Source organism: Dicentrarchus labrax, unplaced genomic scaffold, assembly GCF_905237075.1.
Source record: "Dicentrarchus labrax unplaced genomic scaffold, dlabrax2021, whole genome shotgun sequence".
Classification (NCBI taxonomy): domain Eukaryota; kingdom Metazoa; phylum Chordata; class Actinopteri; family Moronidae; genus Dicentrarchus; species Dicentrarchus labrax.
This window is the reverse complement of record NW_026136709.1, coordinates 5,993,535-6,006,209: the sequence shown is the minus strand read 5'-3', so window position 1 is coordinate 6,006,209 and position 12,675 is coordinate 5,993,535. Positions and strand designations below refer to the sequence as shown.

General features: G+C 40.7%; 1 protein-coding gene across 5 annotated transcripts in view; it reads left to right on the top strand.

The window, feature by feature from the left end:
- Positions 1 to 12,675, top strand: part of LOC127369479 (partitioning defective 3 homolog) — a 333,391-nt gene that overhangs the window by 198,788 nt on the left and 121,928 nt on the right. For all 5 annotated transcript variants that reach the window (XM_051410908.1, XM_051410907.1, XM_051410906.1 and 2 more), the window contains exon 16: positions 4,072 to 4,258. In XM_051410908.1, coding sequence (XP_051266868.1) covers positions 4,072 to 4,258 — 187 coding nt within the window. The remainder of the gene's footprint in view (positions 1 to 4,071; positions 4,259 to 12,675) is intronic.

Genomic DNA, 12,675 nt, shown 5'->3' with positions numbered 1-12,675 from the left:
GTGTTGCAAATATTTTGTCCATAAACCACAGTTACAGTAACATTTTATGTTCTAACATTAAAATGAACAACTGCTGTAATGACATTGGCTTTAATATGTTTCAGCTGTTAACTGTGAGCCTGTTAGCCTCTATATTACAATATTACTACTACATGATAAACCCCACCCAACAACTTGTGTTTGTTTTTAGCAGGATGTTGACTGCAGTGGTGGGTGCTGAGGTGGTGGGTGGTGTGTGTCTGTTTCTGTCAGCATGACTCATGAGAAGCTATCTTTAATTACAGCGTGACAAAGGCCACAGTGGCACAATCATGTCGCCAGAAAACTCTTTCCTTTACTACATGGATGGTAGCTTAAATCAGAAGCTTTTTAACAAATACCACACAGCCCCTTTGTGAAAGAGCAAGCTTCTGTTAACCATTAATCATAATTTGAGTGATATTTATCTCCATGTGACCTCATGTACTTTTCCCTAAGATATAAGTGTGACTGCTGACTCATTTGTGACGCCATCATAATATTAATGGGTTTTTTTTCTTTTCTTTAGCTTTCATTCCACAAACTGAGTGCATGAAAGGCTCCAGTGTTTTCAGGATCGCCGAGGTCATCACAAGCTCAATAACAGCGTTTTGATTCTGGCCAAGATAGCGGTTCTGGGGTTTGGTGAAAACAGTAATTGCATTCACAGTGCTCAGGTTTAGATAATTGTGGTTATTTTTGCTATGGTGGCATTAGGCAAAACCTAAATACAACAGTAAGCTCAGATGACCTTCCCTAAGCGAGATGATGTAAACTACGGAGACGGCACATAAAAGAAGACTTCAAACATAGCGCTGAGAATACATTCAGATTGCCTTCAGAATCGCCTCTCCATTATGAACAGCCTTGACTTTCAATTGCCTCAGTGCACCAGCTACTTCTAGCTTGAACACACACATACTGTATACACTGTCTGTCCATCTTCCTGAAGTGAAGTGTCTCTGCTGGTATTGTCACCTGCCCCGTTTTCCCCCTCGTCACCAACTGTGAGGCGCTGGTAAAAGACAAAGTGAGTGTGAGAGTGAGCAGAGCCATCTGCACCTCACTGTGCCAAAACACCACTGAAGGTGCTGAAAATTCTTCCTCCTCTCCAGATTTTGCCTGTTTCCCACTCGGCCTTTTGCTTTTAATCAGTCTCCGTCCAGTTTTTTTTTTTAAAACATGCATTAAACACATAAACATAGTGTTCTTAAGGCATCTTCTTTTAGTCTGCTTTAGTTTGTCTGCTACATTGTTCCAGTTTAGCTGTACTGTACAGTCATTTTCACAGCTAACTTGTCTAATGCTACAACAAGTATTAGTGGTGTGTGGGTGATTTCCCTTTATGCTTAATTGTGCTGACAGCTGCAGAAAAGCAAGTGCTGCAGTTTCTCTAATTATTTTCACCTTTCAAACCATGGCCCCAACTGTACCTGTCCACTAGCCATTTATTGTATGTGTGTCCTTTAGCTACTTAGCAAAGAGGGAAGTGAAATGACTTTAACAACTCTTCATCTGCAGAGCTGGCCACTTGTGTCAAGAGGTCCTGTCTTGAAATATTTCATAATGCTGGGAGAGGGAAGCTTGCCGAGTTTCTAATTAAAAACTGTCCTAGTGGTCTGCTGGCATGAGTGAATGTAAGGTGATTGTAAGTTATGTATTGTCTTGAAGAGTGCATATTGTGAATGCCTAAAAAATGTCATGTCCATGTGTTAACCTTTTACAGAGCTTTTTTTTGGGGGGGGAACAGTATTTCCTGTTATATTACCACTACTGTAAACTGACAAAATTTCCCAAATCTTTTCCAAGTGACTACTCTAGTGAAATTCTCAGTGCTGCTGATGCAACCAAGAGGTAACTCTACCTAACAGCTAACGGAAGGTAAAGGCTGGTATAAGGATGGCCCCTGTGGACGAACAACCGCAGGGCATCTCTTACTGACACTGCCACACTTTTGCTAAACTGGCTGTAAAACAGAGACACTGACAACAGAGGAGGGAAGTATTGGATTTTGGAAGGAAGAGTGTTTGAGAGATGACTTGCAAGAGTTGTGCAAGGACTCTGAGGACAAAGCTAAACTATTGTATAGAGGGCAAGGCACACATAACAATATAGCACACAAAATATATAGAAAGATTCTGTAAATGTACACAGTATTGAAACAAACATACCAAATAGTAAATGTCTTTTTTCCCCATATGCAGATTTCCCAATCTTTTCCTTAAAGCTGGGAACATTTTAAAGACATTGTCACAATAACTAGACAAACTTCCACAGGTGTTGCTATACACTACATCATAATCCCTGTTTGGGCATGGAAAATTATTTTCATTGCATTGGATAAATTGGAGGTCAAACCAGAACCTTTTTTTTTAATTATTTCATACAACAAAAGCAGATATCACTAGTTATGATTTAAAGAACACTGCTGTAATGAATGTCTGAACCACATGGTCTGCCTGCTATAAAAGTGATAGGTCTAGCTTAGTCTCACCGACTTCCTGGAGTTTCTCACTGTCATTACTCCAGTCCTGCAGATTTACAGTACAGAGTGAATTCAATTACCCATGGTTCTCTGTCAAGCTGCCCAAGTGAGAAATGGCCTTCATTTCACCTGTACAGTGTTGGCAGCCATCTTAACTGGTTTAGATGAGCAGTCCATAGACAAAGAGAGGAGGCTTCCTAAAGAATCAATTAACAGATGCGGAAGCCACTTGTCCTGATGGGAATAAAATAATAAACACCAGTCATGTGACCTTAAAATCTGCTTGATTTTCTGTTTGTTGTTTGACTTTTTTGGGGAGGACCTTTCTAAGCCTTGGTTCTGTCCTCCCCTGCACAGCTGTTTTGTGTCTTTGTTTTTCTTTTTCTGCACAAATACCTAAACTAAACTGTACACCTCATTGCCGCGTTGATTGGTGCTCAGATTTACTTCCACAATATGCATTTATCATTCGTCGGGCCCCAGTGAAATTAAATGCCTCTCAGATTCACGTTGGGATCCTGCCAGGGTAAATATTGTTGTCTGCTGTTAGTGATTACACCCAATTGTTTCTTAGCTATTAAATTTGCAAAACGGCTCTCCGATAATGGAAACAAAAGCAAAGACCAGGAAGTTCAGCATTTCTGTAAACCTTTGTCTAATAGTAAGCAGGTGTGTGGTTGACGTCTGACCTTGTGACTCGTCTTGACTTTGATTCCCCCCTTTTTTATGCGTCCACACTTAAGTCATGCAGTGATCAATTTGCAGAGTGAATCAGTATTGTAATGCCACTTCTCATGCCGTTGAACAACCCGTCTCCTGCCCTTGGTGCTGAGTGCCAGCCACGGCAGCACATTCCCCATTGACTTTGACTCCTGAGGAGCAGCAAAGGAGCGATTCAAAGAAGTCCTCAGCAGGGAGGGTCAGGCAGGACAGAATACAGATCAGGGGAGCTCTTCTTCTGCTCATATTTGTCCTTGGAGAAGAGTGAAGGAGAATGGATAAAACTACTCGGGTCCACAACTTTTTGACTGTGCCATAAAGAGAGTAGATTATTTCTTCTCCTGTGAGTCTCAATGCTTACTTTGCCCTGTCATTTGTGTCCGTGCTGTGCATTTTTGTGTATTTTCATGAGTGTTCTGAGCCTGCTACCATTCAGTGGATATCGTCCTGTCATGCAACATCTTTGTATGCATGCAGCTCTGCAAAATTGTACCTGATAAGCACTGTTATTTACCCTTTTTGAGAAATGTTGGTGTCCTTCAGGCATGTCCTGATGTGAAAATTTAATAGTACAATTATCTCGGCCAAAGTTATCTCTGTATACAGTTTTATCTTGGTAATTACTGAAGTAAGATAAAATTATTGTGTTTACACAAACATGTCTGTGGAGGTATGTTTGTGCACATATTTTCTTAATCTGATTCCTTCACACTTTTTATCAGACACCACTAATTGGATGTTTAAAAAAACCTTCTGTACGAATGCCACATTGTGTTATATAAACGTGAAAAAATTCTTACAAATAGTCCTATATGTTGTCTAATCCCCCCCGCTCCCCCTTCTGTCAGGTAACTACCAGCTCTCTCCGACTGTGAACATGCCGCAGGACGACACGGTGATGATCGAAGACGATAGGCCGCCCCTGCTTCCTGCCCACCTTTCCGACCAATCATCCTCCAGTTCCCACGATGACATGGGCTTTGTGGGAGAGAACCCGGTGCCCTGGATCCACGAGCTGCCTGATCAGAATGAATGGTGAGCAGTGGGTTGTTCTTACTTTGTAGCGGTCGGCTGAATTATTTATAACTTGATGGACTTGAGCAAAGGCTTGTGGGGAAGAGAGCAGGATGTTTTTTGGGGTGTTTTCAGTTGCAATGAAAAAAAAAACTATGTGTGTGTTTGTATACAAGGGTTCCTGCTGGTCATTGAATTTCTAGGTTGTTGTCATTCTCGCCGTGATCCAGAATCAGATGTCTCTTGTTTTGAAATTCTGCAGAAATTGGTGGAAAATAATACAAATACACAATTTTACAGGAATATATATGAATGCATTTTCAGTTATTGCAAGTTATTGCCCACATTTATTACAGTCTGATGGATTTCCTTAGCAGAGTAAACCACATTATCCGCCTTAACAAACCAGGAAATAACATTTTCATATCATATTCCAAGTTTGTTATGGAAAAGTAATGGAGTTTTGCATCAGGGCTACTTTAGAATCCCAAAATGTGGGAACTTAAATATACAGTTGTGTAAGGCCATGTGGGTGTGTTTGTGTGTGTGTGTGTGTGTGTGTGTGTGTGTGTGTGTGTGTGTGTGTGTGTGTGTGTGTGTGTGTGTGTGTGTGTGTGTTAAATAATGGATGACCCAGCAGCAGTCAGACTGTGAGTAAAAAAACTCCCAGGGACTCACACAGTACCTCCACCTCACCAACCCCAACCACCCGTGGGATTTCAGTGCCCCACTCCGCCTACGGACTGCAGCCCAACTGAAGCACCCCAGCAATAAAATATGAAGCCAGGACTCATCAACCTTGTTAAATAACTAAGTTTCTATAGGGGCTTGACCAACACCATCAGGGAAAAAAGAAGGAGATTTTAGCACTGCAGCACGGCTCTGTGTTGATTTTCTAAAATGTTCTAGTCTTCCTTTTTTATTGTTGTCACCGGCTGCCTTTTAGCACAGGAAGTTATAGCTATTCATGCTTAAAGGTATAATCACTCACTCTGAAATTACTCATGGCATTTCCTGTATGATTGCAGTGTTCGGGTACAGGAAATGTAAAGACATGACATCCAATCATGTCCTCTTTCTCGTCTGAATGGCAAAGTCAGGGACTGCTTTTTCACTAAACCTAGATTGTTTCTAACTCTTACATAATGTTTTTTTTTTGTAATTTTCTTATTTTATAAAGATTGTTATTCTTTCTTATGATTAGCTGGTTGAGGTCACATGTATTATGGCGTGCAGTAAAAGAACCCCAGACTTTTTTTCAAGGTGAAAAGCTGGCTGCCAAGAATAGAGATACTTGGCTTATTTATTCCTTTTTTTAGTGTTTTTATTTCTTTTTCCCCGGAGACTCTCTACTCTCTACTCTCTGTCTCTCTCTGTCTCTCTCTCTCTCTCTCTCTCTCTCTCTCTCTCTCTCTCTCTCTCTCACTCTCTCATTTATTATGAATGAGTAGATTTGCTCAGCATGCCTGTTGTTCATGTGATGTCAGAGGTTTGTCATAGTGGATTAGATCCACAGCATAAGGCTGAACCGCACTCTCTCACACACTCTCCATTTACACACACACACACCTATACACGTGCATGACGTGTGCACACAAGGCAGAAGCGTGCTATATACCACTGCCTAGGGTTATTGTGAATAATTCATGTCTTCAAAGTCACACACATGTGCACATACATTCTCTTTTACTCAAATGCTAACAGCTGCTTAAATGCACCAAGTGTGTATCCTATGTCTGACTTTAACTGTTTTTCATTTTTCTTTTCAATTGCCCCCAAAATCCCACTACACACACACACACACACACACACACACACACACACACACACACACACACACACACACACACACACCCACAACGTTAACAGGCATACTGAGCCAGCAGGGGATGCGGGTCAGCCAGACTCCGATGTATTGGAACTGTTACTTTTTAATTAAGCTCTTGCAGTAGTGCAGCCAGGGCCCTGTACGTATTGAATATGTATTGTGCAGAGCTGTGAAAGTCTCACCTCTGGCCTCCAGTATTATGCAGCCTTCCTTCCTCATGGGGGGCGCCTTGCCAAGGCCACAGCTATACACCTACAGTGCATACACAAAGCACAAAAGTGGCTGGTTGGCTTGTAAAATCATTGTAATTCAGGCTCTTTTCTCTTCTTGTCCTCTTTTCACCCTGTGGAATTTAACAAACTGAGATTTCCTCTCTCTCTACTCTTTTATTTCCTTCTATTAATTTAATTCAATTTATTTTTTTTCTCCAGCACCAGCGAACTTTGTTCACACATGAAATAGCGAGTCAGTTGGCTTGTAAAATTAATTTAATCTGGGTTAACTTCACTCTGTTAATGTCGGGGTACTCAAAGGGTCATTTAAGCATCTGGTGGTGGTTATAAAGTTAACAGTGACCAGAGGAGGAAAGTAACAAACTACAAATACTTAGTTACTGTAGTTAATTAGTTTTTCATGTATCCGTATGCACTTTTACTTTATATTTCTGACAACTTTCTACAGAACCTTTTAACATTTTTACACAAATATCTATATTTTCTACTCCTTACATTTTCAAAACAGGCTCATTACTTTAGTTTTGATGCAATTTAGGGATTTATGGAATATTATTATGTTTTGCATGATTGCACACCTTCCCAATGACGATAACGTGACAAAAAAAGGCAAGAGGGTGGGAGAGAGAGGGAGACTCATCCCTATTTGAAGTTTCAGTTAGCTTTGCACAGACAAACTGTTGGTAAACATGTACTTTTTCATTTTAACTTGAGTAAAGAAGTTTAATCAGTACTTTTACTTAAGAATGTGTATAGCTTTACCACCAACTAATATAAACATAAATCAAATAAAAATACCCTCCCTTATTGTATAATCTGCTAACCTCTCTTTTCCCTTTTATAGAATTTATAAATTTTACATTCTCATCTCTCCATTTATAATATCTCCTCTCTGTTTCAGTCTTCTCCTCAGCAGGTTTCTAGTGAATGGTAGCCGTCTTGTTAGTGTGTTAACATGGAGGCCCCCAAGATAAATGGTTGTTTTGAGGCAGAAATCCCATCTCACTCGAGACATATAAACTGACCTACTTTATTTTTTTCTTGACATCCCTAGCCAATATCTGATGGGTGTGTGCTCTGTCAATGTGTGCATACTTGGTTCTTGTTTTTTCACCTTTCACTGAGTGAAGACATACGCCTGTTATGCTTTCTCTCGCAGATACTTGGAGCTGTCCTGTTGTTATGAACCGTTGTTGTACCACATCAGCTTTACGGGCCTGAAATGAACATAAAACAGGCTATAAATATTACAACCCCATGCTTTTAGATCTCTGTTAAAATAGTAATGTGCATATATCTGAGCTTTTATTTGATTCTGCTGTATTACAGAGCATTTTATTGGTATTATTATTAACTCCTTTTCATCAGCTAGGTGGTGGCTGTGTTGGGCTTCAATGAAAATGGCTTGTGAATATAACTGGTTCAAATTTTGAGACCAAGGGCAGTGGAGATACTTTTTAGATGCATTTAAATCCCGCCAGATGTAGAGGTAGTTGTTGCATTGGTTCAGGAGTTAGGGTTAAAGGGTGTGTGAATATGTTTCAGGGAGGTGATGGAAACCAGCATGTGTCTTCTGTCAGGTTTCATTGGATAAATAAAGGTTGTAAATTATTACTTTGCATATCTGCACTAAGTTCATTCGAGCATTGGGTCCTGACCCGCCACATTAATTCCCTTTGCGGTATCTGCCTCCTCCTTCATTAGTTTAAATCCAAAGCCAAACAGGAAGGACCACGTCTAAATGATTTACAGTAAAACAGATAACACGCACTGGTTGATATAATGGCTTTGCAGAATAATCTGGATAAGGAAGACGATGAAAGGTTTTTCTCTCAGGAATGGAATGTGGAACAGTGTCAGAGACACAATTTAGTGTACAATTATGGCAGTTCCTAATACAAGCAGGTTCGTCTGGGATGCAGAACGAATGTTTCTAGTTTCCACCTGGTTTTCATTTCAGAAGTTGATAAAGTACATTTGCAGGCGGTTCTCTCTAACTGGGGTCCCAGTCGATGGTTAGTGTGCACCAACTTGTTGTCTTTTACAATCAGCTGAAAAATAACATAACAGATATTTTAGGAAATAGAGATCATATTAATTAAAGATGTTCAGTGATCAGACGACTTGCTGCTTTAATCCTACGTTCTCAAGCACCTAGAGAGAATAACATTTCACTGCACCAGCACCCACGCCTGTATGAATATTTCCCTTTCATGAAAATGTTTTCACAGAGATGCCACCAACTTTATCTTCCAGAAGCAAAAATAACAGATTTTAAAAGTATTTGCGAGTTTTCCTCATGGTGTAACATATAAACAAGACAAAACACAAGTCCCTTTGCTCACCACGAGGAGTGTAAAACTCTTACCTTCAAAGTGCCGAAGCAAAGCAACTTGACTTTGAAGATAAGGCTCTTTGAGAGACTGAAATGTGTCTCCTTCCAACAAGAGAACCTCTGTGCTTATTTGTGCTGTGTTATTCTGTGAATCCAATGTGTTTTTCTGCTCATTTAGCTACTTAAAGTTTGCTTTGGATACGTGCGAATCATTTTCACACTTGAACAACAACAGCCTGCAATGCATTCACAAGCACTTGAAAGGAAACTGTTCAATGTTTTTTTTTTATTATTATTATTTTAAAAGGTAAAATTATATTTCCACTGTGTTTTACTCTGGCCAGCAGTGGAGGCTGCAGCCCCCACAGCAACCCCTTCCCACGCTAATTCAGTGGGGTCTGTTTCTGCCGTAAGCACACCTTGTCTTTGAGCTGCAGCAGCACTGTATCTTCCTAAGTCGTGAACACACAGTCTTCTAACTTGTGCAAGGACAGGAGGTGAGAGTACAGTGTATTCTGAGTTGGCACTGAAGTGCGAAAAAAAGCAGAGGGGGGGAGGGGGTCCGCAGCATGCTCATCAATCTGAAGTTAAGGAAGCACTATGCAACATCACTGAGAGCCAGGAACTAACCACTAGCAGCTAGCCTGTGGCGCACAGGCTGCTATTACCATACCAACCACTGTTATCATAGCTGCCCTGCATACCACCTGAATTAAGTTTTATTACTCGTAGAAGGAAAGGAGGCCTGAGCAGTTAAACTCAGATAATGACCACTTGTGATATGATTAATATGGCTCAATTAGTTAAATTATATATTGTTTTTATGATTGTATTGTTGAAAGCCTGTGGGTTTTTAAATCTACCAGTGATTGAATTATAGGGTTAACAGTGAATACTAATCTTTTCTTTTCTTTGTTTTTTTGGCATTGAAAATGTAGTAGTTAGACTAAGTAGTTAAAAATAACCGTGCATGCCTGCTTTTCCAAACCTATCACACTCTTTTCTCAATATCAAAGACCCTTCGACCACAAATGTTTAAAAATCTGTTTTTTTAAGAAATTGTCAGAACCTTTAACCCTAATGGATCAAAGAAACATTGCATGTTAGGTTAATATAAATGTTTTCATAGTCCCTAAACAGTAAAACCTATTCAGAATTTATATCTAATCTCTGGCTCTGGCTCTCTCTGGCTACAGGAAGTGTGATGAATCCCCCCACACTAGTACCACTAGGGGCACTGTCACAGCCCTGATATAACTAGTTACTACTCTCCCTATGGCTTGGACCTCAATCCAGGTACAGCTGACAGAGTGGAGGATAGGTGTCAATTCTCATTAAGGTGAGAGGGAAGAGAAATGGACAGCGAGAGAGACAGAGAAGGAAAGAGAGAGAGAACTAGACTGTGTCCTTCTCTGTCTTTGTGAGATGTCACAGGTGGAAACATCATTTCCCAGGCAGCTCTGACACAGTCTGTCAACCAGCAGAGATGGAAAAGGAGTCCAGACAAATACACACACACACTGCTGCACTGACGCGCTCAGTCTCACGAGTGTTTAGATACACATTGGCTGGTAAACAATTTCACAAATTAACATATAAAGTGGAAAAGGTCCGCACAGACACGAACAAACAAACTTCCAAGCTAACATTGCAGGCAGACTGCCTACTTCCGTTGACTCCCTAATAGTCTCTATCATCAGTAATGTAACTAAGAATCACAAGTGCTCTATTAAGCACATGTGTTTTTCCCATCAGGCTATCAGCATAACTACATATAAATGCAAACAGCCCTGTAGTACGTGTGCATATACACTGTTTGACTCATCTCAAATGTCCATTCAGGTTGGCTGTGACTTTAACACCAGGTAGTACACACACACATACACACACATTAATTGCAGGCATTTTTTCCTTAAATGCTAATAGCCTCCCCTGGCTTTATGAATATTTACCATGTCTCAGTGGCGCGCCATTGCTACAAGCATGTCATACATGCTTTCATTTCTGTGCTCACCTTGAGTCTGTTTATCTATGGCTTCCTGTGTTGTGCACTATGTGTGAGACTGTGTGCCCTACACTGCCTCATTGTGACAGGGGTGCAGGTGAATCTCAGCATGACTGATGCCAAAGTAACCTGCACACACACTGTTGCCACACAAACCAAAATATCATCTCTGCCTGGTTCTTGTCAGTCGCTCTCCTATTCAGCAGGTTGGAGAAGTCGGTGCAACAGAACTCAATTAAAGCATCCATACAGCAGGCAGGGAATGAATGAGGAGGTCTACGCAGGAGTCAGCCGACGGACAAAGAGGTCTTAATTGATCTTGTTCTCTCCCTCTCTGTCTCTCTCTGCAACTTCATCACAATTAAAAGGAGATTACAGCAAATCACAGGTGCAGCTGCTCCTCTGTGTGGCACTCAATGAACCGTTTCATTTTAGTCTTTATACTCAGGTTTAAGTCAAATGTTTTATAGGTGCAATTAAACGAGTGAAATAAAAGTGGTGATCTGAGACATATTTTTACAGCAAATTCATGTTTAAGAAAATTGTTACAATGATGGAAGAGAAGACCTCCTTGTACACCTTTTTTACTCTGAAATGTAGAAACGTATCCAACTATCTAGTGTCCGCTGGTGCACATGCCTGCAGCACAGACCATGCAGAGTTTTTTGTTTGATTGAAGACAGCTCCAAGTTCCTTGGCCCAGCTATGCGCCCATGCGGTCAGCTGAATCTGCCTCCTTCAAACCTCAGAAGGGCCATTTCTGAAGCACCTTACTGGGCATTTCTCTCCGCCTCTTGCCCCCTCTCTGAGGCGTTGAAACTAATGCACGGAACCCCCCGCTAATCGATCAAACCATGCTGCACTTTTCCAAGAAGACTTTGAGACTTACCTCTTTGGGGTCGTTTTTTAAATGAGGGTAAGAGGGTTTGGGAGTTGGGGGAAAAGGAGAAAAAGAAGTTTAAAATTACACAAGTCACCAATTGTGAGCACAGAGGGCTTTTAGCACACACCACTTAGCAACAAAGCTGATGTGCAGTTTGACACATTTAGCTTCCTGTGAGCGAGACGGAGACAGGAACAAGTTGATGTAAAATGCAAGTTAAAGCTGTGGATTTGCCTGTGAGCAATCCTCAGTGCTAGTTAATTTTAGATGACAGGAGGACTTTGAACGGGAGGAAAGCATCTGCTTGGACTGGTGGAAATTACTTTTAAACACTGCATAAAGAACGAGAGATGAGGGAAGATATTATCCAAATGGATTGGACCCAGTATTATTGATGGACGCCAGAGGCATGGACGGGATGGATGATCTAAGGAAGAAATTGTGTCATTCTGCAGATTATCTAAGGTGGTTACATGGTCAAGCTATTTCTTATTTCCATCTATCAATATGTTTTTCATTGAGTAAAGTGAACAATTCAGTCTTCATCAAAGTCCAAGTATGGGTCTCACCTTCATAGACTCAACATTCAGGTCTTTTCAATTGGCTTTTCTTTCCACCATAAGACTATGTTTGAGCTTAAGAAGTATCTGGATCAGAAAAAAGAGACTTCCAAAGCAGTATCTCATTACAACGAGCGTCCCTATGGGAAAATTAATAGCCAGTAGAAAGTGAATACGAGATCTGTAATTGAGTGCTGTAATGGACTGTAGTAGCTGTGAATCTTTATGTGCCAGCTTTAAGTAGACTAGAAGATTAATACTAGCCTCTCCATGCCTTTGGCACAATAAGTAGCACATTTATTTCCTGCCAAAATTGGAACACAAGGCTTTTAAATTTGTTTCTGAATTTAACAGATCTGAATAGTTTAATATTTAATTAAATTCAACACATAATATGCAACCAGTGACAAAGGTGCACAGGTATGCATTGCTTGGCTATAATGGGACACAAGTTAAAAAAGGTGGGAACCAGTAGTATACAGTGTCACTGCCACCCCTTTAAATAGTTATGGTTACTGCTGCAGAGGCTCAGGTGCAAGTCCTGACAGCAGGTACCTCCGGCTTGGAGGGGTGCTCAAAGACACAACACAATTG